We start from the raw sequence: 26,143 nt of genomic DNA, 5'->3' as shown, positions 1-26,143 counted from the left end.
ATGTCAAAGAGTGGAGTTACATGTCGTAGAGTGGAGAGGCGAGTCAAAGAGAGGAGTGGTGTGGCATGTCCGAGTGGAGTAGCATGTCATAGAGTGGAATGGAATGGCGAAGAGTAGAATGGTGTGACATAAAATGGAAGCGTGTCGTAGAGTGGAGTGACGTGGCGTGTCATAGAGTATCGTACAGTGGAGTAGAGTGGCACCGAGTGGAGTGGTGTGTCATAGAGAGGCGTCTCATGGAGGAACAAAGAGTGGCGTGGTGTGTCGTAAAGTCGAGTGGCGCAGAGTGGAGTAGAGTGGGTAAGAGTGGAGAGGCTTGCCGTAGAGTGAAGTTATGTATCGTGGAGTGTTGTGGTGTGGAGTGTTGTGGAGTGGAGTGGCAAGGTGTGGCATGTTGTAAAGTGGAGTGTCGTGTCATAGAGTGTTGTACAGTTGAGGGGCATAGAGTGGATTACAGTGTTGAGAGGAGTGGCATGGCAGCTGTCCCACGGCGGCACCATGACTGCTGGCTGTAATCCTCAGCGCACCGCAGCCCCACCAGTCCAGCTAAAACATCATAATTGGGCAGGCAAGATGCTGCAGGCTTGGCGGTCTTCCTCTGACCACCACGGCAGCAGTCCAGCGGGAAGATCGCTAACATCAAAGGCCCTAGATAAGAACTAAAATTAAGAAGTAAAGCATTATGTGATGGGTTAATACCACAATGTGTTCTATAAACACAGCCCGATACTACTAAATACCACCAACAACTGTAGAGACTCTGCTGACTGTGGGAGAATAACAGAGCTCTATTACCGTAAATATAATTTTAACATTTTACCAGGGTACCGTGGTACTATCGAGGAACTGCTATTGAAAGCAAAATGATCACGCAGATGATGCTGACGTTCATAATGAACTTTGACCTATCGGAAAAGTACCACAGTAACAAAAAAAAATCAAAATAATTATTAACATAACAAACAACATTATATGATTAGAAACAATTTTAAAAAAAACATGCAAATTCAATGAAAAAAACAAATGTTTAATATTAGTTATAGTTAGGAAAACGTAATTTATTATTTCTACACAAAACTAACTTAAACTACATAACCTTATACCTAAAACATTTCTAACTTAAAGTTTGAATTTGCATCCCACGCAAAACTTACTATAACTTGCACACCTCAATACAGAGTGTTGTCCACTCGCTTCTAAGTCTTCTAATAAATGATGTCTTTTGAGATGGCATGAGTGTTGTTATGAATGCTATGATTTAACATTCTATAAGTGATGTAATATGAAAGGGTATAAGCAGTGCATTAGGAGGGCGTGATTTCTAGTTAATTTAGTATGGGGAGCGATTTGACACTACGCACGGAGGTGCGTGAGTTATAGTAAGTTTTGGGTGGGTGCAATATTGAACTTTAAGTTACAACTATAACTCCCCCCGTAGCCCCCAACAAGAGTATGGGGGGTGCCCTGAGTAGGCACCATGGGCACACACCTTTAAGTGTGTAGGGCCCCAGGAGAAGGGGTCCTTAGGACCAAAATCAGCTCGGGGCATATCCCCCTCCTAATATTTCAAAAGACTGGGCCATAGGAGATGGGGTCCCCAGGGCCAAAATCGGCCTGAGGTGGAGAGCTGTGTAGCTGTGCCTCGGGGTGAAGGTCCCCAGGTCTGAAAACAGCCCATGGAGGGGGGCCATGTCCCCTTGTCCCCAATTTAAATTATAAACAATTCCCCTGGCACTTGGACACCTGGTGGGCTAATAACAATCGCGGGAAACCGCGCTTGGTTTCTTTTCCCACAGTTTCACAGGAACATTTTTAAAAAAACAGGGTTCTCCACCACCAGGCTTAGGGGATCCGGATATTCCTATCCTGCCCCCCTTGTCTTTTTTTAAAATGTTTTTTCTTGGGACGCGGCCGAGTCCAAGCCTCCACTTCCTGGTTTAAGTGATGGCAGCCAATCAGATCTCAGCATGAGATTTGTCGAATCCGCGTACCTAGATATACTTAAACATTTTTTCTTTAATAACTCCAAAACTACTGAACGGATTTACACCAAATTACAAAAAGCACTCTTCCTGGACCAAGATCTAGCTTACTGCAAAATTTGGTGTAATTCCTTTAAGTGGTTCGGACTGTAATCGTGTTCAAATTCCCTATGTAAAATTGCTTGGAGAAAACGCATTTTGGGACCCCCCTTTTTCTCGGCCCCCACTTGATAAATCACCTTTAAACTTTCCAAACAGAAGCTGAAGTGAGCGGCAAACTAGTTTAGATTTTTTTTTTAACGATTCGTCCAACGGAACCAACGTTATCAGCAAAACAAAAAACGCTTTTCCTATGGAAACTAGGTCCTAACCAAATCTACTGGCGACCGCCAATAGAATATATATATATATATATATATATATATATATATATATATTCACTTAAAAAACCATAGGTTTCACACGTTCTAGTTAGGTGGACATTTCACTCGTAAAAAACCAATGAAATTCCCCCGTTATAGTTAGTTCAGATAACTATAACTCGCGCGCCCGCAATCCACTGCTCATGACGTCACATATTACATCACTCATGACATGGTCAGTGGCATCACTCATGACATCACTGATGACATCATCCTTTTGATAGAGTGGCGGTCGCGCGAGTTATAGTTATCTGAACTAACTATAACGGGGGAATTTCATTGGTTTTTTACGAGTGAAATGTCCACCTAACTATAACATGTGTGAAACCTATGGTTTTTTAAGTGAATTTGCAAGGTTTTTTAGATGCTAATTCCTACCTATAACGTGTGTGAAACCTATGGTTTTTTCAGTGAATTTGTACGTTTTTTTTAAATGCTAAGTTATGTATTTATTATTATATTTTTTATATATTTATTTTACAATAAACTACGCATTAAAAAAAAAATTTTATGGTTTTTCACCGTGCGCGCACCCAGCGATTTTTTTTTTGAAAATTTTTTTTTCTGCCTTCAAAACACTCAAAACAAACAAAATGGCAGCCGACACTTCCTGATTTCGACCGATTCGAACGTTGACTGACATGTAACCACCAATCAGAATTACGCTCGCGCACGTTAGGGTGCGCGCACGGTGCGTGCACGGTGCGCGGCTATAGATATTTATGTACTTTAACTGCAATTTTCTCAGGAACTACTGAACAGATTGACTCCATATACGCAAAAGGCACATCCCTGACCTGAGGACTACCTCTTTGCCAAATTTCAAGTAATTCTGTTCAGCCGTTCGGGCTGTACCTTCGACTAAAGGTCCTATGGGAAAATGCATAGGGAAAACGCGTTTTGGGACCCCCCTTTTTTCTCGGCCCCCGCTTGCCGAATTGCCCCGAGAATTTCAGGGTAGAAGCTGAGCGGAGCGCCCCATTAGTTTTGAAAATCTTGCTAGGATTCGTCAACCGGCGCCAAAGTTATTCAAAATAGAATTTTGAGATTTCCTATGGAAACACGGTCCTAACTATAACTATCTACTGGCGACCGCCAGTAGATAATATATATATATATTTTTTTTCCCAAACTATTTTCTATGGGAGTTTGTTGCAGTACCTGTAAGTCACCATATATGGTGTTAGACTTAGTGGTAACTGTACTGCAGCCCAGGCTTGGAATGTTTGGGGGTCCCTTTCAGCCATAGTACTTTAGAAGTGAAGTTTGTGAACATGGGCTTAAGCTTTTGTGGGAGACAGTTTGTATTTGCATGTCCCTCCCCAGGCCCCTTCTTTCTCTCCCTAAACACCTCCCATTTAGTAGTAAGTGGTCCCCAGTTCCCAACCACACCCCCAGGCTCCTCCCACATTTACTACTAAAGCATATACCTACGCTTGAGGAGACCTTCGCAATCAGGGTGGAGAACTCTGCATAGAAAAATATTGGAGAGGCAGAGGTCTCCACACGTAGGGTTGTGAATAGCATTTCATGGAGCACACGTAGTACTACTACTAAATGTACTATAAAGTGCAGTTTATGAAAAGGCCCTTTAAGTTTTGGACAGCAAATTTTAAGGTGCTGCTCAATCTCAGAGATAGCATGCATTGATATTTCTCAAATTTCCTCAAGAGAAATTGGGGGTTTGTGCCATAAAAATATTCTGTGGATAATAAAGCATCATTTAAGCAAAATTATTTTAGAAACTGACAAACTATGTAATTATTATTGGATCAAATTTGATTCAATTATACAACGTCGGAATTCTCTGCAGTCACAGATTGAGTTACCAAAATTATGTCAGCCCTGGACCCTGCTACTCAATTCGGGAAGGTAAGAAGGGTAACATGTGATGCAAGCCTCTCCTGTGTAAGTGACCAAACCTGGTGCTTGATAAACACAGCCATTTTGCAAACCTAGCAATCTGCAATATCTCAAGAGGTTCGACTGCAAAATGTAAATTTGGTTTTATGCGTACCAAAAAGTTGAATCAGAAAGCATTTCCGGCTCGTAATACAGAATCACAATTAGGAAGGAGCATTTAAGCGACATTCCTTTCTGATTGTGATGTGATATTGTATATATCAAGGGTTTACCTCAACGGAGGTGGGAACTAATTCGGAAAGAATGAGATGTCCCTTTGGGACCCCTTCCCCTTTGTGAATGGCATTGGCAGCCTCTGAGGACTGCCTGTTAAGAGATGTCTAGCGGGAAGCTTTCTTTTTGTTAAAAAGCAGCACAGGTCCCTTTACGAAACCCAGGCTGCTTTAAAAACAAGAAAAAGCTTCCTGTTTGGGAATGCAGTGATGGGGGTCTGCTGTTCCTTGCATTCCACCAACTCTGTTTGAGTAGCCTAGCAGAAACGACTCCATTACTATTCATTAGGCAGTTGTTTTGCGACACCCTAAGCAATGGTTTCTAGCTATGCTGCACAGCAGCTTCGATGTTGTCCAGCATGCTAAATAATTTTTTTTAAATGCTTTTAAAAAGCGGCTGCCACTTTTTATAGGTGTGCTCACAATGATGCAAGTTGGAACAGTAACAAAATAAAATATTAAAACGGTTTTGTGCATTTTTTTAGGCAGATGAGGGGGCAACCTGCGGGGACAGAAGCAAAGCGGAGGACAAAACAACATGGTAGATGGGGGCACGGGGCGCACAGTGGCGGCTGATATTTGAAGGCGGTGAGGAAGGGGGCGGTGGGGGAGGGGGGCAGGGTGGGGGAGGAGGGAATTAAATAAAAATGTAAATACACACTTACCTGACTGACGCTGCTGCCCTCTGTCGCCTCCTCTCGGTCCTCTTCCCCACTTCCAGGGCAGGAAGCAGGATGCTCCGGGGCTCCTGATAGCCAATCACAACACTGCAGTGCAGCATTGTGAGTGGTCTGATTACCGTGGTTCGGCGCTCAGCCAGAGACTGGGAGGCTGGGCATGTTCTCCATGCAGGCTCCGAACATGCAACGTGCGCATGACGGTTTGACCGGCTGAGATGGCCGGCCAAAGCGCACTGAGCAGTAGGAGTGGGCAAACCACTCCTCCCCTGCCCTTCTCTGTGAGCAGAGCGGCCCCACCCCAACTCAGCTGGACAAGGGGAAAAATAAAATGCTAATAACAATGAGTTATTATCATTTTAGTTTTTCCTTTCTCAACCTGCTCAGTGGGGCAACGCTCCTCCGCCTTAGTGGAGGAGCCACCACTCGGGGTGAACTTGGAGGGCAGAAGCTACACGAGGACGAGAAAGCGGGAAAGGAGAGAGTGGAGCACTAGGGAGTAAGAGCAAATGAGTGATAAAGAGCAATGTGGTGCTGGAGGTAAGAAACACATGGGAGAAAAAGCAACTTGGGGAATTGGGGGAGATGTACACAGGCGAGAGAGAAGAACATCAGACTACAGCGGGGGAAAAGAAGTATATGAGGGAGATAGCTAGAAAACACACGCACTCTTGCGTAGTGCTCAAGCAAAACATAGCGCCTGAAAAAATAAGCAGAGAAGGGACACAAGTATTATGTCCTTCCTGTGGAAGAGGTACACAAAGTGAAAGGAAAGACTATACCCGCTAATGAATAGGAAGCAAGCAAATGTGAGTGACAATGAAGCCAAACTATGGCAAGGAATGAGTGGGCTCTAAGCCCGCTATAAGCTAACAACACGTCTCGCAACAGAGCACATGCACCGTCTAGTAGGCTGGCCCTAAGAAATGGGTAGCTTCACTAGTTTTCCCAAGCCATTATAACGCCTGGCAAGCCAGATCCAGGGTTTCTCAAACATAGCCACTTAAGGAAAATAACATTCAACAGCATTGTGGCACTGCTACTTTTGTATGACTCGTATCTATGTCGGTGGTGACTTGACAGCACCACCTCCTTATGATGACACCCTGACCCACTAAATAGAAAAGCCCTCCTATAAACCTTGCATGAAAGGGGTAAGGACTCAATAACTGTCAAATTACCACAGAGTTTTTTGTTGCAGGGCTTTCAGCAAACATGTTCGATAAAAATATTTTACTCATCATAATATTGTCTAGATTATTCGCCTTGGAAAACCGTTGTACATTAGAGAGCGTTACATCAGCACTGAATTGAGCCAATTAATATATTTTTGCGTTACAGAATTTGAGAACTATTCGGCTTAAAAAAAGAGATCAACTTTTATTCTCCCATTAAGATTGAAGACATGGTTTTACATTTCACAAGACGGAAGGATCTCTTTTTCAAACCTATGTTTATCAACTACCCAGCAGACAAAAAAATAAGAGATTTTCCAAGAAATATTGCATAACAATACTTTCAGCTGTGTTTTTTACCCAATGCCTTATGTAAAGTGCCAATCTCTCCAGCACCACTCCCTGCGGTAATTGCCAAGAAACTGACAAGTCTCACCTGTGAGAAATCTTATTGTGTTTTATATAATTGATTAAAGGCTTTAATAAATTAAAGGATGTGGTAAGCCCGGTCAATACATTACAATGACAGGAAACGTGATATAAGAGCGGTTTCACCAGCCCTGCTGAAACTACTGGATAAAGGCTGATGAATAATGGCACCAACTTGGTTTCTCTCATTCCACCTCTATTGAGAGCAAGGAAATACCTATGTCACATTTGAGGCACGGACAGAACATTGGCAGCTACAGAGACCTCAGCTTTAAAAGGAAATGCATGAGATCAATATTAGAGGTTTGAAATCTCAGGAATCATGACCTCTTCAACCACTTCCTTGATTTTAAAATAGGCATGTTGGTTCTTTCTGTAGATATGGCGCTCAAGAAGCAAGTGGACCCTCTGTCCTCCTTGTTCCCGGATTCCGGGTGTGGAGGATCATTTCGATCTCTCTGCCGACAAATTTCAGCAGGTCAAACATGCCACACATATTGGGTAAAATATGCGACAACACGCAGATAAATGCAGAATCGATGTTTTCAGCAACAAATTCTACACATTCTTTTCCAATGTCTTCTCCACAACTAGGATAGGAGGTATTGGCTGCACCCAGTAGATCCCTCACCCAGGCGAATATGTACTTAGTGGGTAGAGTAAATGCCATCCCATTTCCTGACGCTCATAAATGAGGTGTTGTCTCCTAAGCAAAAGAAAGACAAAGAGCATCATTCTGAAATGAACGTCATTCTGGTAGCCCAACCATCAAGGAGGCGAGTATTCGAAATCTAGTAAACACTCACATTAGCAAAGCTGAAGTCAAAGTAGAAACTGGTCCTAGGATGCTTGCTTCCAGTCCAAGGAGAACCTAGCTTGGCAGTTCGGGCTGTACTGTTCCCATGAGGCACAGGGTCAAGACTGATTTGCATATGGCTGGGTTCAAACTGGAATGGCATGGTGTGCAAATAAACGATGGATTTAGGCCCAGATCTCTGTACTGGGGTGAATGTATGACATTGTTCTGCATTCTGTCCATCAACTGTTGTTTTTGCAAAGTAGACCTCCTGCAGCATTTTGTCACAGTTTGTTTAATTTGGTCCCATTTGAAGTAGATTCCTTAGTCAGAGTTCCATCTACGAGGAAAGTGGTATCTTTAAAAATTAAAGTCTACAGTATAAACTTGTGGAGTGTGAGACATGGACTGCCCCATTTACCAAATTCCCATAGAGTTACTAGTGTCTTTTTTGTGGGCAAATTTCAAACTTTGAAGGAACTCATAAATAATTTGCGGAGTACTCATGAGAATATGTAACAGAAGTACAAAACCGGGTATACTCAGAGCAGTCTTTTTGCTTAAGGAAATGCAACATTTCCACCTATGGAAATGAGGAGCAAAAGTTTATTGTACTTGTTAACCTTTTTATTTCTTCATTGGCAATATATATTCCCAATGGGGAAACTATTTTCTCAATGTAAAAACCACATGCCTATATTCCCATCAGTTTTTAGAGTGTTTCCTCCCCATTTTCATTTTAAAAATGAGGGACTACAAAACAAAATGTTTCATGCAGTGGAAAGCAAAACAATTCACATAGGAGGAGAGGCAGACAGGTAACTGTTCATATTGGTCTTGAGTTTAAACAATATGGACGTGGCCTTCCTAGATTCAGAAAATAAACACCTTTGGCCAGCTTCACAATGGCAAGGTTTTAAAAGAGGGAAATCTATTCGCTTTTGGTTTACTGCTAAGTTTGAGAAAGGTGTCTGTCTTGTATGGGATTCACCAGGACCTTGGGAATACTCCTGTAAGTGCATTATATTTCTAGATTTCCAGGATTGCACTCATTTTCCAATCCACTTCATGTGGAATGGTGCATTAGCACTATTTCTGTTTTTCTCATAGAGAATAAAAAAAATTCTGTGGAGAAATTTTTTCCCCTAAGCAACTAATTATGGTAGTGTTCTACTCCCTTTCTTTTCTAGGAGAGGCAATGAAAAGTGCCTTTCACAGCAGACTTGTATGTGCATTTCCAAGGTGGAAAACTGCCTCAAAGATATATGTAACTACACTAACCTAAAATGTTACAGCTGTTCACTGGGTTCTGCCAGTTGGCCACACTGAAGCACATTCTTACCTACCCTTAAGCATAAATTTAATATAATTAAACATTCACCTGACTGGCAGATATTCAACCACCATAAAGCACATGTTACAGTCAAAATATTCCAGAAAAACAGGGCTCAGATTTACTAACCTTTCACACAATGCAACAAGGTAAGGGAGAGAGAGCAGAAATGTACCATACCTACACTAAGATATAGCACAATTCTGCTCCCTCATAGCACTGACGCACTTGAGGCAGCCTACTGCAAATGCAGGCACTCTTGCCCCATGGTGCATGGGTGCTTATGATATGGACAGGATTGGTTTGTGCAGGAAGGGACACCTTTTTCTGCACAAACACAATCCTCAGAGGCTTATTACTCGTTCTATGTGTGCTGCAGGAAAGAGGAAATAATGAAGTGAAAGAAATATATTTCTCTCTGGTTCGCCTCTTTGTGGTAGGCGCACCATTTTGGTACAATTCCAAGTTTAGTAAATCTGGGATTAAGTCAAATTCTATGGGTGAAAACATGGGAACGCCCTTGCTCCACTCATGGAACGACCACCACAACGAAATGTAATGCAACGCAGAGCAAGCCCCAGAGTTGTAACATTTCTTTACAAAGTGACACAAGGCGGCGCAAATCGCCCCTGGCGTGGCTTTGTAAATCTCATTTAAGAACTTGCATTGCCTTCCGACAACATGCATCATGCAAGAACAATGCATAAATTCAACATCTTGAGTCATATAACCAAGGGGCATATCTATTAACAGAAAGCTTAGTGTTGTTAGCTAGGGAACATAAACAATTGTTAATGGTGAAAAGCTGTATTTATATTTCCAGATTATCCAAGAGATATTTCTAGTTTCTATTTTAAGAGTATACCTATCAACCTATCTATCTATCTATCTATCTATCTATCTATCTATCTATCTATCTATCTATCTATCTATCTATCTATCTATCTATCTATCTATCTATCTATCTATCTATCTATCTATCTACCTATCTAGTATACCTACCAAAAAAGGTTCTCCAAGTGCTAGATGAAGAAGCCAAATCAGTCCTAGCTGCATCCTTGCCAAATTAGAACAGCCAGGTCATCAGTGGTTTGCGGAAGACAGCCTCTGTTGGACTCATCCAGAGGGTGAGGTCGTTCCATATTTTAGGTGCTAAAGGAATGCCCTTCTTGTCAGACATGACAAATCCATGGTATCGGAGCCAGTTACCAGAATATCAGTTTTGCTGCCATTTGAGTTTGACAAACTAAAGTATACAAAAAGTGATGGATGGAATGCCATTTTTTTGTACACTACGTCACCTCAGTTTGGACCCAGCCATACGCAAATCAGATATGGTCCTGCTCTAATGGGAATAGTCCAGCCTAAAAAGCTAGACCAGATACGCCCTGAACCGTAAACAAGCAACCCGCGACTGGTTTCACCCTAGTTAGGGCTCAGCAGCAGCCAAGTATAGCTTGGTTCCAGTTACATAGTGTGCACGGGGCCCATGACTAGGCATACCTACCCAACCTAGTGTGACACACAAAAGTTAAGAAAAAAGTGACAGAAGGAATGCTTGAATTAATCTCAGCCATTGGTCATTACTTGTGGCAACTACAGCAACATAAAAAGATGATGGACAGAATGCTGAACATTGTCAGACACTCACCCCCAGTCACACATCTGGGTTACATCCATTGTTTTTTTGCTCACCATGCCACCCCAGCTTGGACCCAGCCAAAAACAAATCAGTCTTGACCCTGCTCCCCATGGGAACAGTCCAGCTTGAACTGCCAAGCCCGGTCTTCCCTGGACCAGGCATAAGAATGGGGGGGTGAGCAAAAAGCAATGGATTGATTCCCAGATCTCTGTACTGAGGGTGAGTGTTGGACATTGCTCAACATTCTGTCCATCATTTGTTCTTTTTGCATTACTTGGGACCACATCCCAATCCATAGGTATTTTGCAGTGGCGGCTCCCCCATAGGGGCGTCGCCCCACTGCTTTCTCGCAGTGCGAGAAGGCATTAACATAAAATGGTAAAACTACCATTGTATGTTTCTGCTTCTTGCACTGAGAGAAAGAAGAATGCCTGGAGTGCCTGGTTGGGGGCGGGTGGGTGGGCAGTCCTTCTCGAGGGCAGTGGGGGAGTGGCTTTGCCCACTGTTGTGGGTACTGACTGTTTGGTTGGCCCCAGGGCCGACCAACTCAGTCATGCGCACTCTCGCTTTTTCTCTATGTAGGCTGCTGCATGCAGCCTACATAGAGAAAATGGCCTGGCTGGGGTGCTCTCCGCTGCCCCTCACCATTCGCACCACTGCCATTGCAGCGTTGTGATTGGCTTAGGGGAGCAGGAGAAGGGAGGCTGCCTAAAACGCGCCAGGCAGTAGGAGCTGAGAAGGCGGCGCGGGATGAATTGGTCGTGGAACTGGAGCAAGGTAAGTTTTTAAAATTTTATAAACAGATTACCCCCGCACGAACCCACCCGCCCGTATTGCCGGCCGCGACTGCACAGTTCTACTTGGGAGAACTGCCTTCCCTCAGTTCAGCAGCAATGCTTTGGAGTACACAAGACTGCAGGCCCTTGGCAATCACTACAGCCAATGGGGTCCCTCGTGGAGCTGCAGCAACACATGTTGCACCTGTTCAAGGCATAGCGCTCACAGATGTGTTGCATGCAGGCTGAGACTAAGTCAGGGAGGTGAGCGCCGATATTCCTTTTTATTGTATCTCTGCAGACAGTATTAATCACAAGAGGGCTGCAGATTGTTGTAGCCTCTCGTTCTTACCCAATAATGGTTTTTTTAGCATGCACTGCGTTTCTTTTGTATCATTCGTCTCGCTTCCTCTTCTTAAATGCACCTTCATCACATCTTCCCCTTTGTCACCCCTTACTTCTCATTTCCTTCTCTCTAACCCTCACATCCCACCTCTCTCTTCCCTCATTCTGGAAGGACACACGCACCTCTCTTCCTGGCAGTCATTTCGCTACTGTCTCTCACACCTTCCTCACAGCTTTCTTTCACAGACCTTACCGCCATACTTTCTTCTGAATTTCCTCTCTCAGAGGTACTCCTCTTTTCCACAACCGCGTCTTATCAGCCCACACACTCGCATAGTCTTGTGCTCTCTGTTAGACACACCCACAGCCTTCCTTCCCTCTCCCAAATTCACCTTTCACTCGTAAACCCCATAACTTCCACTCTCCCGCGCCCTCTTGCTCTCTCCTCTGTCACACATTTGAACCTCCTTTCAGCACACATTTTTACTCTCTGCCTTGTTATGAAGGTGAGGGTTACTGTACACACACAGACGAGTTTCTGTACACAGGCATGTTGAGCAGTAACCGTTGTTAATGCCCCACCGACTTTCCCGCTGCCCTGCCGCCCCACACTCTGATTTTCTGCTTTGTGAACTTCTAGCGCCATCCAGTCCTGTGATTCTGTGCGGCACTGCATTGAATAATGTGTTTATGGCCAGACATACAGATACTCTTCAATATGTCTATCTGCGCAAAAACTTCCCATTGATAAAACTCCAGCAAACATAATTACCACATCGTGGTATGTATGTTCCAAACAGCTAATCTAGATATGAGACTTGAAATTATAGGCATGAAATAATGCATGCCGTGTTTACGGATTCAGCATATATTCTATATGATTTTGTCATCTCCTGTACTTTACAGCCACACGGGTCACAATAAAATATTTAAACATGAAATGCAAAAGCTGGAATGGGTTCAGTCGTATTCTTTATTATTGCGACCATTTAAATGATCCAGGTTTATTGGTTTTGGTGCAATAGCCAGGATTCTTTTTGCGATATTGGGCATTTCGAAATTAAGCTATCTGCTGTCCATAAGACTCTCTAGGAAAGATGAATAAATATCTGTCACTTTATTCAGGAAAAAGTAGGCTAGTTCTTTGCAATACTCCTCAGATATTATATGACTGGGAGTCTTTAATGCCAAGTCCAACAGGGAAATTAATTATTTCCTTGGCAGAATTGTGTCAGTTATCGATTCTTTCAGTGTAGCATGCCACCCGTGACTTTATGATTGACTTATGCTACTCTTTAAGTGCCTCTTTATATCTTGCCTTGGCTGTTGAGTCATATCAATTGTGCCAGATGCATTCTAAGTTTTTTCATTTTTTTCTTTTGGGCTAGCAACTCATGATTGAACCACAGCACTAGCAAATGACTTTCTTTTAGATGGCAGTGATATACGAATGAGGAAATCAAGAGCTGAAATGATCCATTCCCTCACATTTTTTCCAGAACCTCAACTTGGGTGTCTCATTAGGGACTGGAAGATGCCAAAAGTGTACAAAAACTTGCAAAGTCACATTTGAACCTTTCCCTATAGGGAACCCGCTGTGCCTCAGAAGGGAGTGTCCTAGAATTCATATAAATACTCATAGGTATTGCATAATGGTCTGCTCAGACCAAGGGAATCAGAAGGTTAACCACAAGGGTAGGAAGATTGGAAGAAAATAAAAGCCGGGCACACTCTGGGTCCACATGTAGGTGACCTAACTAATTGTGTGAGTTGAACAGCCTTAAGGTCCTTTATGAGGCTACAGGCAGTGTCACAAATGAGATGTTCAAAATGTAAATTAAGATCACCTATTACTGTAAAATTAGCATACTTGATTACAGATGGGGCAAGTGCATCTGGTAGTGTTAATGCAGCAGCTAGCTTCGGGCCTCAGTAGACGAAAAACCAGAGCATCTAAAAATTCAGATTTGCTGGAGATCACTAAAGGAAAAAAGTGCATGAATACTCCTGATTTTCTGTGGATGGTGCTGGTTCCCAGAGGTACTCATATGTGTAAACAGAAATATAACCAAGACACAGGCAGATTTTCTTACGCTAAACTATCACACAAAAAAACTTGAACATTCATTCCAAACTAAGTTATTTGCTCACGTGGGTCAAAGTTGCATTTTTTTCCAAAGAATTTTGTGTATCAGATCCTAATTTATTTCAGTTCTACGTGTCAATCATCTCACATCGCAATGAAAGAAAAGTGCCATACCACTTACCTTTTCCAAAGGACATGAATCTGGCTATCATGTTAGAAAATATCCAAGAATGTCCGCAGAACTGAACCAGGTAATATATAAAAAGATAGGTTTCCATGTTCAGGTAGCTGAAAACATAAATTTATTATTTAGCTAAGAGAATAACAAAAGATATCTTTACTAAAACAGGCGGTCCCAAAACGTTTTTGATAATGTAAACTGTGTTATCTTGTTACATTATTGTTTACTTGATAACCTAGATATGCAGAACTATTTTTAAACAATAGTATTAAGGGGGCATGGATTGATCCTAAGAAAAGGACGCTCTTTGATCAGGTTTGGCAGAGGTCAAGGAGAGAGTAAGAAATTCACACCTCACATTTAGTCAGTAGAGATTTTCAAGTAAAGAAATGCATTACTGAAGCATTTCTTATGAAGACTTGTTAACCTGAAGGAGGTTTTATTGTGGCAATTATATTAATTGACTGGCTGCACTGAGGTGACAAGTTGCTTCTACCATTTTAGGACTCTTCTGATAGACATGTGTACATTTTCATAGTGTCTTGTCAGAGCAACTTTAATTATCAACGCCCTTTCACAGACAGCTTTTTATTACAAGAACATTTCTTTATTTACACAATAATACAAGTTTTGGGTCACTTTGATGAAAAGACTACTTACTAATATGCTTGTAAGCTGTCAGCCTCCTGTGTGTTATGAACTGTTGATCTAAAAGACATTTTCCAGTGGCATCAATAATACAACAAAAGGCTCGGTGTGTGAGCCAAGATGAGAAATCATACCTTGCATTTCACGTTTTTATTGATAAAAGGCATGTGATATTTCTCTGTGATCTTGTTAGACAATCGTCAATCACCAGCACCTCAACGTTAAAAGCCTTTGCAAACAGAAACATTTCTATATTAATATACTAATGTGAGCCTCTATTTACTGTTCATGAGGAGACTTCATTCTAATATGTTTTGAGCTTAACCTACCTCAATGTTTGTCATTTTACATATTTACCTCTAACACGCTGGCATATTTCTCATCTCTTCAGTTGCTAGTGCCTTGCTTTGTCCTGCCTGGCAAATTCTTTTTGATAGTTACTGTCTTTTTATTTGAATTAAAGTATTTTCAGGTGAGATTTGCTTCTGTTTATGGGCAAAACAAGACACTGAAAACTAACCACCCCTTCTTCAGCGTCTTTTTCCAAGAAAAGTATACATTTTGATTCTCCTCAAACACCCAACCTCGCCAAGCAATATGGATGACTCAACAAGATCCCGTTTTACCAACATCATGTTAAAAGCTGCATCTTCAAATGACTTTCCAAACTTTCCTCAAACCTGTTAACGTTTGTAACAACTTTACAAATAGAAGAAGAAAAAAAAGATCCTCCTTTGTCGGTAAATCCTTCTTCACCTATTTCAATGGAATTACTATTGGATAAAAACAGGGCCCTTAGACTCTATATAGAGAAAACAAATAAAAGGGTTTGGAATTTAGATGAAAAATAGACCCTCATAGATAATAGAGTCACTGAGGTTGAGCAACGTGTTTGTGATTTATGACACTCTATTCACAAGATTATCCAGCTACAAACAGAAGTTTTGTTACTGAAAAAGGAGACGGAAGACCTCGAAAATCAAAATAGAAGGAACAATCTTCAATTCTATGGCTTGCCGGAGGGATCAGACGGCTCTGACCCTATCTCCTACTTTCAATCGTTCACCCCCAAAGTCCAAGGGATGCCAGAGTCTGTATCATTAAACATTCAGAGAGCCCATAAACCTTTTCAGAGGTCACATCGCCCTACATATTATAAAATCCCAGAGGCATCATTATTCTTCTCTTGAAATACACAGTCTCAAAGTTAGAATGGCAGCTAAAAGCAAAGGTCATGTCTCTTGGTCGGGGCATAATCTATTATTTTCCAAGGAACTTGCAAAATCTACATCTGACAGAAGAAAAAATAAAGACATTTTTGGAACCACACCCAGAACTTTTCTTTTTAGAAGTGATCTTAAAAAGACAAGGATGGAACTCCAAATCTGGCACTGAGATTTCAAACTATAACATACAAAGATAAAGTCCTTCAAAAAATTCTAAATAGCTGCAGAAAGGAAGATATGGACACTTTACGGCTCTCTAATACTTAATAGTCCTATTGAAATTGTTTATTTATTTATTCTCCCATGTTTTCTAGTACTTTTGTGTTAAAATTTGATGGTTACTATTATCTTCTTTTGTCTTTCATCAGGTGTTGTTGCCAAACATGCCTTTGTTTCTTTGTCCCAATCTCTATTGTCTGATCTCCCTTAAGATCCATTCCAGTACCCAACCTAGGTGTGTCATCTTCGTCATGAGATCTCACCATCCTGAACTATTTGTTTATTATCTAGGTATGTATTTTCTATTAATTTATTCTCTACTTTGTTCATTCCCCTTTGTTCTTTTTTTAACCTCACTTCACTTGTCTGTTTTCCATTTTATCATTTAATGTTTGGCATATTTTGTGTATCAATTTTTTTTAACATTCCTTGTTCTGCTGCCACTTTTCAAACTGACAAAATCCACAGATAATGCAAATGTAATAATTTGATTATTCAATGGCGTTTAAACTCATAACTTGGAATGTCAAGGGGATGGGTTCCCCCATCAAATGACAAAGTTCTGTCATAGTTAGCTCAGTTAAAAGTAGATATTGCATTATGGCAAGAAACACACTTATTTGACATTGAAACTTGAAAAAAAGGTTGGTTGGGTAATGTTATTATTTTCGCCAGGTTTACTGAAAAAGAAGGGTGTGGTAATTTAGTGCAACCCAACCCTTGCTATTATATTTATTTCCCAATAAAATGTTATGGAAGATGGGTTGGAGTTAAATTAATAATACTGTATTGTCAATTTTCAATGCTTGGGATCCTATTCAACCTGATAAGCAATTTTGGAACAATATCACTAACTTATTCATTCGTTTTTCACATGATTATTTAATCTTTTTGAGGTTACTGTAACCTTGTTATGGTCCTATTTTAGATAAGAATTCCAAGGTTTTCTGCAGTCCAGATATAATTGTAAATGGTTTTTGCATCTTTTGTGGATACTTGGGGGCTATGTAACACTTCTTTTAAAGACTTAACCCTTTTTTCTCCTGAACATTCTTTTCAATCTAGAATTGAACATTTATTTGTTACTGAAGCTTTATCTCAACATTTCATTTAACAGTGAAATAAGTGCAATTATAATATCTGATCATGCTCCTGTTATATAAAGATAATAAAAGATGGAGATTTAATAACCTACCTCTCATTAGATATCTCCTTCATCTAAGCTTTTGATCTTTTAGTAATTAATTTTATTTATATGAACTGTACAGAGGACATCTCCACACAGATCATTTGGAACTCATTCAAGGCCAGTGCCAGAATTGTATCAAACTTTTTTATGAAAGAAAAAGAAAATGATGAAATGTTGGGAATTTTTAACAATATTTAGAAATTGGAGAACTATTTCTCTTCCAAATCCAAAAAGTGTTTAGATTATTTAATTTATTACACTGAAATTGAAATTTAATTATCTACAGAAAAAGCTGTTTATTAATTACTTACATCTAATGCTTAATATTATGGTGGTCAAAATAAGCTTCGTAAACTCTTAGCTAATTATCCTAAAATTAAAAACATATATTGTGCCAAAATAGACTATTTTGAAAGATTATAACATACCCAGCTGCAAAGACTGAAATTTGATCCAAAATTGCTAAATATCACAAAAAATTGCATACACCAGAAACAGCAACAATACAATGAAACATTATTTATCTCTTAATCCAGAAAGAACGTGAGTCACTTATTATTTTCGAAGGTAGAGAAATGTATATCTCAATGCAAGATCTAGTCAATGCAATGGACTTGATTGAAAAAGGCAAAGCAACAGGACCAAATGTTTCTCCTATAACATTTTATTTACATTATTCCAAATTGCTTCTCCCTAAATTGCATGAAATACTTACATTTATTTGCAAGAAACAAGTTTGCTGACTGTACCTTTCAAGATGCCCTAATTTGTCATATTGCTAAAGAGGGCATAGATTCTAAATTCTGTAAGCACTACAGGCCAATGTCATTAATAAATACTGATTTTTGCTAAGAGTATATTGCTCTTCATCTTGATCCCCTATAACCAAAGTTGTTAGGTAAAGAGAAATTAGATTTTGTCAATGGTAGACTCATCTAAGATAACATCAGACTCTTCTTTAACATTCTAAGTAAATCACAAATGCATAGACATCTATTAGCAACAATAACCCTTGATGTGAGAATGTGTTTGATAGCGTGCATTGAAATGTTATTCTTCAAACTATTAAATACTTAGGATTTGGCCCTTAAATGAGGCATTTGATTTCATTCATATAATTATCCCCAAATATTTCCATTTTTGTTAATAACCTGGTTTCCTCCACCTGTAAACTTTAAAGAGGGATTAGACAGGATTGCCCCCACCCCCTCAGATTTTCATCACTGCTTTAGAATCTTTCCTTTACACAATAAGACAAAACAGTACAATACAAAAGTTTCAATTTAGTGATAGTCAAGAGTTCAGCCTATGCTGAAGTCTTCCTATTATATATGTCAAAACCTGAATCATCTCTACCTGTGTTCATAGAGGAAGGTAATAATGTTTCTGCTGTTTCTGGTTTATTAAGTAAATTCATGTAAATGTGACATTTTCCAGTCAACATACTATGTTTGAAGACTGATTTCACTTTATCCGACTTTACTTGGTATACAAATACAATTCTGTACTTAGGCCTTTGATTTACTAACTCCATTACATAAACTGTGATACTAAATCTAAATGAAACCATTAACAAACTATCACTAAATGGAATCCCCTGTTTTCATCTTGGTGGGGCAGATTTGACTCAATCACGATAATGTTAGTCCCTATTATTCTCTATACTCTACAATTCCTATTGACATACCAAAACATTTCTTCAATAAAATATTTCCTAGGGGGCGTGAAATAGCATGGAGGTTGCACAAATGAAGATCTCTGCGGTTATTGCCCAGCCTAACTAATCCACTACATTCATATACCTTCCCCCGGCAGGATTTCCATTCAGAGATCAATGGGGATGGCTGGAAATCCATGCCAGATCGCTCCTGAGATGCCGTACTTGAGTACTGAGGCAGTGCTGGCAGCAGTGTCTGTGCGCTGGATTGAAGATTGGCTATCAGGGTAGGTGGAATCAGAGTGACACCCCCCCACACCAGCAGTCAATAGCAGAAAATCCTTTCTCCCCCTACTGCCCGGGATCGATGGCGGCAGCAAGGGGCGTCTGCATGCGGCTGGGAAGTGCAGATGACATGTGAACCTCGCTGGGAGCAGCCACCCAGGAGGGCTTGCTGTTCATACTTCCTCCAATATGGTCCATTTCCAGTGATCACACACAACATTAAAGGTGGTGAGTGCTGTGGAGGCGGGGTGAATATGGGTGGCCCACCAGATTTGCTCGAGGGCAGAATGTTCCCCCCATTTTCTATACGCGCTTCCAAAGAATACCGGTTTACTCACTTTAGGGCCCGGTGCACCCTCTGCTTTACTTGAGCTTGTTGGGAGGATGGAGATGCCCTGAGGAGTGAAACTCTCTGACCAGGGAGACTGCACGGAATTGCAGCCGTGAGGAAACACGTCACATCGCACGCCGAGAAATTGGCTACCATCCTTCACAAGCACTCTGTGAAATTTGAGGCAATTCTCCAAGCCGTCAAGGTTGTCCAGGCCACTCTTGATACCAAGCTTGACATGATGGCTATAGACTTGGGGATGCTTCGTGCGGACCATAGGAAGCTGGCCGACAGGCTAGACAACAACGAATCAGTGGTTGCTGTAATGCGCCCTACGGTAAAAGATATGCAGACGTAGCTCCAGGGCCTGCAGAAGGAGGTCAAATTGCTCAGATTGTAAGCTAATGATGCGGAAGGGAGATCACGCAGAAATAATGTACGAATCATAGGTCTGCCTGAACGTTTTGTGGGAAATAGCATGGAGCTGTATCTAGAGAAATGTCTAGTAGAGACGGAACTGGATGGTAAACAGTCTACATTTTTCTTAATTGAGCATGCGCACAGAGTCCCTGGGCATGCGGCAGCTTTAGGGGCACCTCCCAGAGCTGTGGTGGCACGCCTCAATTATAGGGATCGAGACCACATACTTCAAACCTCCGGGAACGAAGGTCCATGAAAAGTGGAGGAATGTATACCAAACCTATTTCTGGATTATACATCTGAGGTACAAAGACAAAGAGCCTCCTTCCTCATGATTAAACATTACTTGCAGCAAATGAATCTCTGCTACTCCTTGTTATATCCAGCTAAACTATGGATAATCAATGGGGATAACACACATTTCTTCATGACGCCTACTGAGGCATGCGCATGGCTAAAATTGAAAGGATAAACAGATATGCCAGAACAAAGGGGGAGAGATAGCCCTTGGTAGGTCCACAGATGGAGGCAATGGTCATTCAAGAAACTGCAGAGTTGGTCCACACATGCACAGGCACTCAGAGAACAAGCAATGGTAGCGGAAGAGCTCAAGAAGATAGCCAGCCCTCTTAAGGATTCAGCAAGGAGAGATAATGACTCCCGGATCTCCAGGGATGGTTTGGACATTGATGACTTAGCGGAGATGGAACTGAAACTACCACAGAGTCATGGCATCACTCCAATGACCACGAAAGTGGTGCATTGATTTTTGATGTATATATTCTTTTTGCGGTTGGTGTAGGGCTTTGGCAACATGTAACATTCACAACAGGGAATGGGGGTGTCATACTCTACCTGCACAGTGTGGAGGGAACCGTGGTGCACAAACAACTGGCTCCATTAGTTGTGAGGATGGACGATTGACTGCAAGCCTGCTTTAATGCACATTAGCCTATATCGATCCCCACACAAACCGACATGGACTTTTGTGATGCCAGTTTGTTGGTGAGGTAGTTCTTCAAGCTTTGACCTGGGATGGGGAGTTGACCCACAGAGCCCAGAGTAAGGGTAGGATCAAAGCCAACAGCTCTGTAGACCTACCATCAGAGCCATGCTCTGCCACCCCCGTCGGCCTTCAACCATAATTGGTTGGGGTCTTCCACCATGGGACTCGGTTACCCGGGGCATTATCCGCATCTGGTTATAAATTGGCCAAATGGTAAACCAGTAATTCTACAGTGCTAGAGTACTTTTTCTATTCACTTTGGTCCTGATGAAGTGCCACCTGACCCATTAGGGACTGCCAGACACAAAACATTTTGTCCTTATGCACCACATTAGCCCTATAGGATCATAATTTCCGGCTAGGGCTCATTTAGTCAGGCTAGGGTACCGTGATAATAAACACAATAAGTTAGGGTTCTCGTAGACCTATTTTACTCTTCACTCCCACTGCACTATCCAGCCCACACACTCGCACTCACCCTCTGGCTTCATCACCAAAAGATCTCCGCTAAAGAGCCCCTTTGCGGGTGCCCGTTGGTCATTGCAGCGCCGGCACGACAAGGAGCACGCCCGATGATGAAGCATGACATCCTTCGGGGTGTGTGAGGGCACTATTGGAAAATACCTCCTCTTCCCCGATCCTAGGAACTGCACGCCTCTGCTATATAACACACCACACGAGGTGAGGCTAACTGACATACAGCGATACCTGGACAGCATCCCCCAGCCGAGGGTAAACCCTACACATAACATTGGGCTGGAAGAGCCCCTCCCGCTCTATTAAGTACAGCTAGCCATTACACAGATAGGCTTGCTGGTAGAAATGTATGCCACATACAGTGACAGATTGGCTCCTCGGTTGCAGGTTTATGAGGAATCCCCGTGGGCAGGACAGCTGCCTCCTTCTGTGAAGAATGCACTGATAACCGTGTTGCCCAAATCTGGAAAAGACCCACTGCGGGTTGGTTCTTGCAGACCACTGTTACTACTAAATTTAGATAACAACATTCTGGGGAAAGTATTAGTGAATAGATTAATCCCATTAGTACAGACTTTGAATCGATTTATTCCTAGCCAGAACACCTTTCTGAATTTACATAGGCTCTTCAGAATCATGGACTGGGCCCAATGGAGACAGACCACTGGATTGCGTCCCTTGACATAGACAAGGTATTTGACACCTTAAGTTGAACTTTCCTAATGGCAGTACTCTGTCGCATGGGAATTGGAGAGGGGTTCTTAAGTTGGCTAAATCTCCTACACATGGATGCAGAGGCTCAAGTGAGCACTAGGTGGGAGATTTCCACACTGATATCCATTAAAAGAGGCAATAGGCAAGGATGCCCTCTGTGGCCTATAATTTTTGCATTGGCTATTGAGCCATTGGCATGCGCACTTCGACTGAAGGGCCCGGACTGTGGCACACAGATTACCAATGACTATCACATTATATCGTTTTATGCCGCAATGCATTGAATTAGATGGGGGATGTAAAGACAGCTTTGCCCCCCCTTGCACTATTGGATGCCTTTAGTTTTGTGTCCAGATTGAATTTCAACTGGGACAAGTCTTTTTTGTTTCCCTTGATTAGCAGGCAGGCGGGAGGTGGGCCCTCACCCTCCACACTGGAATGTGGCTGACATTGGGCACCATAACGTATTTGGGGGTGAATGTGTATCATGAGGAAAGAGACATAATTGACACAAATTTAGGTAAAGCTCTTACATTGGAGATTCACTTCCTTTTTGAAATGCACTTCAACTATCCACGAAGGAACACATTGGTGTTGGAATGGCTCTTAGGGCGTGACGTTGGGCTGGCAAATTATAATGTCTTAGCGTGACTGGTCCATTGGTGCTGCAGGCCTCGAAAATTCTACTCACCCACTCGCTATGGTGAGTCAGATTTTATCAGGTTGAGCTATTTTTAGGGCCTACTGGTCTGTCCTAGCCAGTAAACTTGGCCTGGAAAAGGAACAAGTGTTCTGTTCATTCAGAAATTGAATCAGCAATAATGATGTCTTTAAATCTTCTTTTTATCGTGACACCTTTGTTGTCTGTTCAAAGACAGAGGTCAAATGTCAATTTGTCTTTTTACTAAATGCTGCTTATCTTGTCCTGTAAAATGGTGTTTACTTTTCTTTATCTTACTGCAGTTAAAGAATTTTGTAATGTGAGCTGTCTGACAATTGTATAAGCTGCAAGATGTCAGGTTTTCTTTCTAACACACAACATTTAAATAGCTTGTAAATAAATACTTCAAAATTTATCAAGAATTGCGAAAGCACATCTTTTTTTGTCATTTAGAAGTGTGATGCTATCAAAGATTTAAATAAGGGAAAAACAAATCAGAACACTTTAATTGGTGATTTTCAGAAACTTAAGTTCCAAACATTATTGTTTGTACACTATTTAGTTTTATCAGTAAAATCGCATGTCACTTTCTGACTATTTCAATGGAAAATGTGCTGATGGAAAATGCATGTTTTCATTACATATTTATTAAAAGTTGTAGTTTTTAAACATGATTTGCGAAACATTGATGACAATGATGGTTTTTAATGAACTAAGAGGCAATTCAGGGGTCATCTGTATCCTATATGTGGCTAAATTTGCATCATATATGGAGCAAAAGTTTAGTCTATTAAATCAAACAAAAGAGTTTTTTCTATGGATTACATGCTGAACAAACAGTTGAAGGTGCTATCATATGTGATAAGGAAATGACAGCTCAGTGAATTAAAATATTTGCCTGGGATCACATAGTTTCAAACCAGTTTTTGAGTCAAGAGCATTACAGTTAGGTGAAGTACATTATTTAAGTCTATTTAAGTCACTATCCCTGATGGCCTAGTAACATTTTTATTACTTTTTAAGGCTTGCAGCACAAATATGTCCACAAACATCCCACGGTGCTGATAGCGCGCCATGTTGTTCTGAAAATTGTAGGGGTGCACCATAATCATCGTTAGTCAGCACCCACATATGTTAAAGGACTCGTATTAAGGTGTGACTTAGAAATGTATTACTCAAATCTGCTTATAATAGGGTGATTAGAAATGTAACCATGCCTTTCATGAAGCGCAATGTTGTAATTAACTGCAAATGTATTCATGTAGTCAATGCATAATGATTGATTTTCGTGTAATGTGATGCATTATGTTTAAACGTGCACCATATTAAAGTCTGCACGTGTAGTTTGCATATTCATACCTGAAGTGTAATGAAATTAATGCTTATAGTGCGATTTTAGGCGAGTGTGTTTAATTTGTGTTAAGGCCTGATCGAATATACGTTAAGAGAAGGGCCTTTTCGTTTCTTATGTTAGCTAAATATTGTAGGCCGAAAATGATTTCCCTTGATAAGGCTTTGGGTTTTAGGACGTTAGAAAATCTCAGAGAAGTGGAAAGTTTCTCGTTCCCATGTTTCTGTTGCAGGTGCAAGGACATTTAGCTCGTTAGAGAGACTAACCCTTTGTTCTAGGAGTTAGGATGGTACGGGAAGCTAAAATGGGAGTATACTGGAATGCAAGGATGATACTTTAGACGGAGAAGGTGCCTGGAACTCAAGGACGAGTAAACCATCATTGGAAGGGAGACAATTTTCATTGGAAAACTACTGGGAGAAGACCTGCCTGAAGAGGTGTGCCGGAGGGCGTGTTCTACGTTTTTGTGATTTTGAATTAGGGACAGTGCCCTGTGGGTTGGGCAGTTGAGGTTTAGATGGGGAGCTAAAAGGAGCATCTTAGAACGAGCTCTGACTAAGTGAATGTACTTCTAAGGAAGTCTTCACTTATGACACCTTTTTACTCTCTTGCCTGGGAGGGAAAATGCTAAGTAGGGATGTCACCTTAGAGATAGAGTAGGGATAGACTAACTGATTTTCCTTTTTAGGTTAATGACTTCTAATGTAGAGATTGGAGTGATTATCGCTTGCTTGATGTTACTGGAGCTGACTATTCTTCTTATTCTGAGTCGGATGAGACTCCTGCGTAGGATATTTTTTGTATTAGTGCCCATTTATTTTCGTAACCTCGTGCTGAGGTGCTTGTATGTGCAGTTATTTTTGGCATTGTAATAAATCCCTAAAATTAGATATTCGGAGTCAGTGGTCCTTTGGAGTTAAGATTTGATTTTGTTGATTATGTACTATAGATTGAATTTCCTCCCCTCTTCACTATTTAGCAGATAAAAAGATCCTGGCGACCAGAGAGGATTCTTGGTGATGGTAAGGTAGATAAGAATCCGGCTTCATCAGTTGGTAGCAGAGTAGGATGGTTATCTCTGATAGTGAGGGGAGATCTAGATCAGGATAAAAGATTTTAGAGGCCCACAGAATTTGAGATAGGGTGACCCATTGGATGGCGAGCGGCAGACGACGGCAGCTGATGGAGACTGACGGAGAGTAGCGGTGCAGCGGAAAGCAGAAGTTCAGGATAGAGTGAGTATGAATAGGGTGATGTGTTTTGTAGATTGCGGTGTTGATTTGATTGTGTGATGTCTTGCGGAGTTGGAGTGAGTGTTGAGTGATTGTGAGTTCAGGCTGTGAGCGTGCGCAGCCCGGGGATTCTTAGACTCGACGAGTAGTCTGAGAAGTTGTGGTGTAGAAGACACCCAAGGTAGATTTTGGTGACCATTGAAAGGGAATCGTGATACGTCATCGATTATCCAGACCGAGATAGGGGGGAATGAATGAGTGAGTGCGTGAGTAACTGACGCTGGTCATGGGTTGTTGCATGTGGAACTCAGAGCGTTTGAAACCTATCAGTTGAGGCTATTGTCCGGTCGTTTTGCAGACAGACAGTTGCCAGGTTGAGGTCAACAATTTTGAGAATTATCAAAGGAGGGAGTGGAGAGAGGAAGTGTCCAGAAGGACACAGGGAGTGGATTCAATCTCCCCTGGTTATGGTTACTAAACAAATGGAATCCAACCACAAGAATTCAGAAGTGTGAAAAAATGTATGGTCTTGCAGGTGATGTGTATCCTACAATGGTAGGAGGCACACAGTGTTTCTTAAAATACCCCTCACACACCAAAAGGGCCCTTGGTGTCATGCTTCATCATAGGGGTCTTCGCACTCCTCTACGGAGTGCGGCGTGCTACTAACCAACGGATACGCGGGAGCACTTGATGTAACCACTATGTGTAGTGTGTGAGGGTGCGAGTGGTAGGGTCTATAGTGATT

At 41.5% G+C, this 26,143-nt stretch overlaps 1 protein-coding gene across 1 annotated transcript in view; it reads right to left on the bottom strand.

Annotated features, from left to right (window-relative positions):
• Nucleotides 1-26,143, bottom strand: part of HACD4 (3-hydroxyacyl-CoA dehydratase 4) — a 234,004-nt gene that overhangs the window by 164,259 nt on the left and 43,602 nt on the right. Inside the window, exon 2 of the mRNA XM_085634413.1 lies at nt 13,980-14,086. Coding sequence (XP_085490539.1) covers nt 13,980-14,076 — 97 coding nt within the window. The 5' untranslated portion in view covers nt 14,077-14,086. The remainder of the gene's footprint in view (nt 1-13,979; nt 14,087-26,143) is intronic.

The sequence above is a fragment of the Triturus cristatus genome, chromosome 2_1, assembly GCF_964204655.1.
Source record: "Triturus cristatus chromosome 2_1, aTriCri1.1, whole genome shotgun sequence".
Lineage (NCBI taxonomy): Eukaryota > Metazoa > Chordata > Amphibia > Caudata > Salamandridae > Triturus > Triturus cristatus.
Note: the sequence above shows the minus strand (reverse complement) of the source record. Positions and strands in the feature narration are given on the sequence as shown.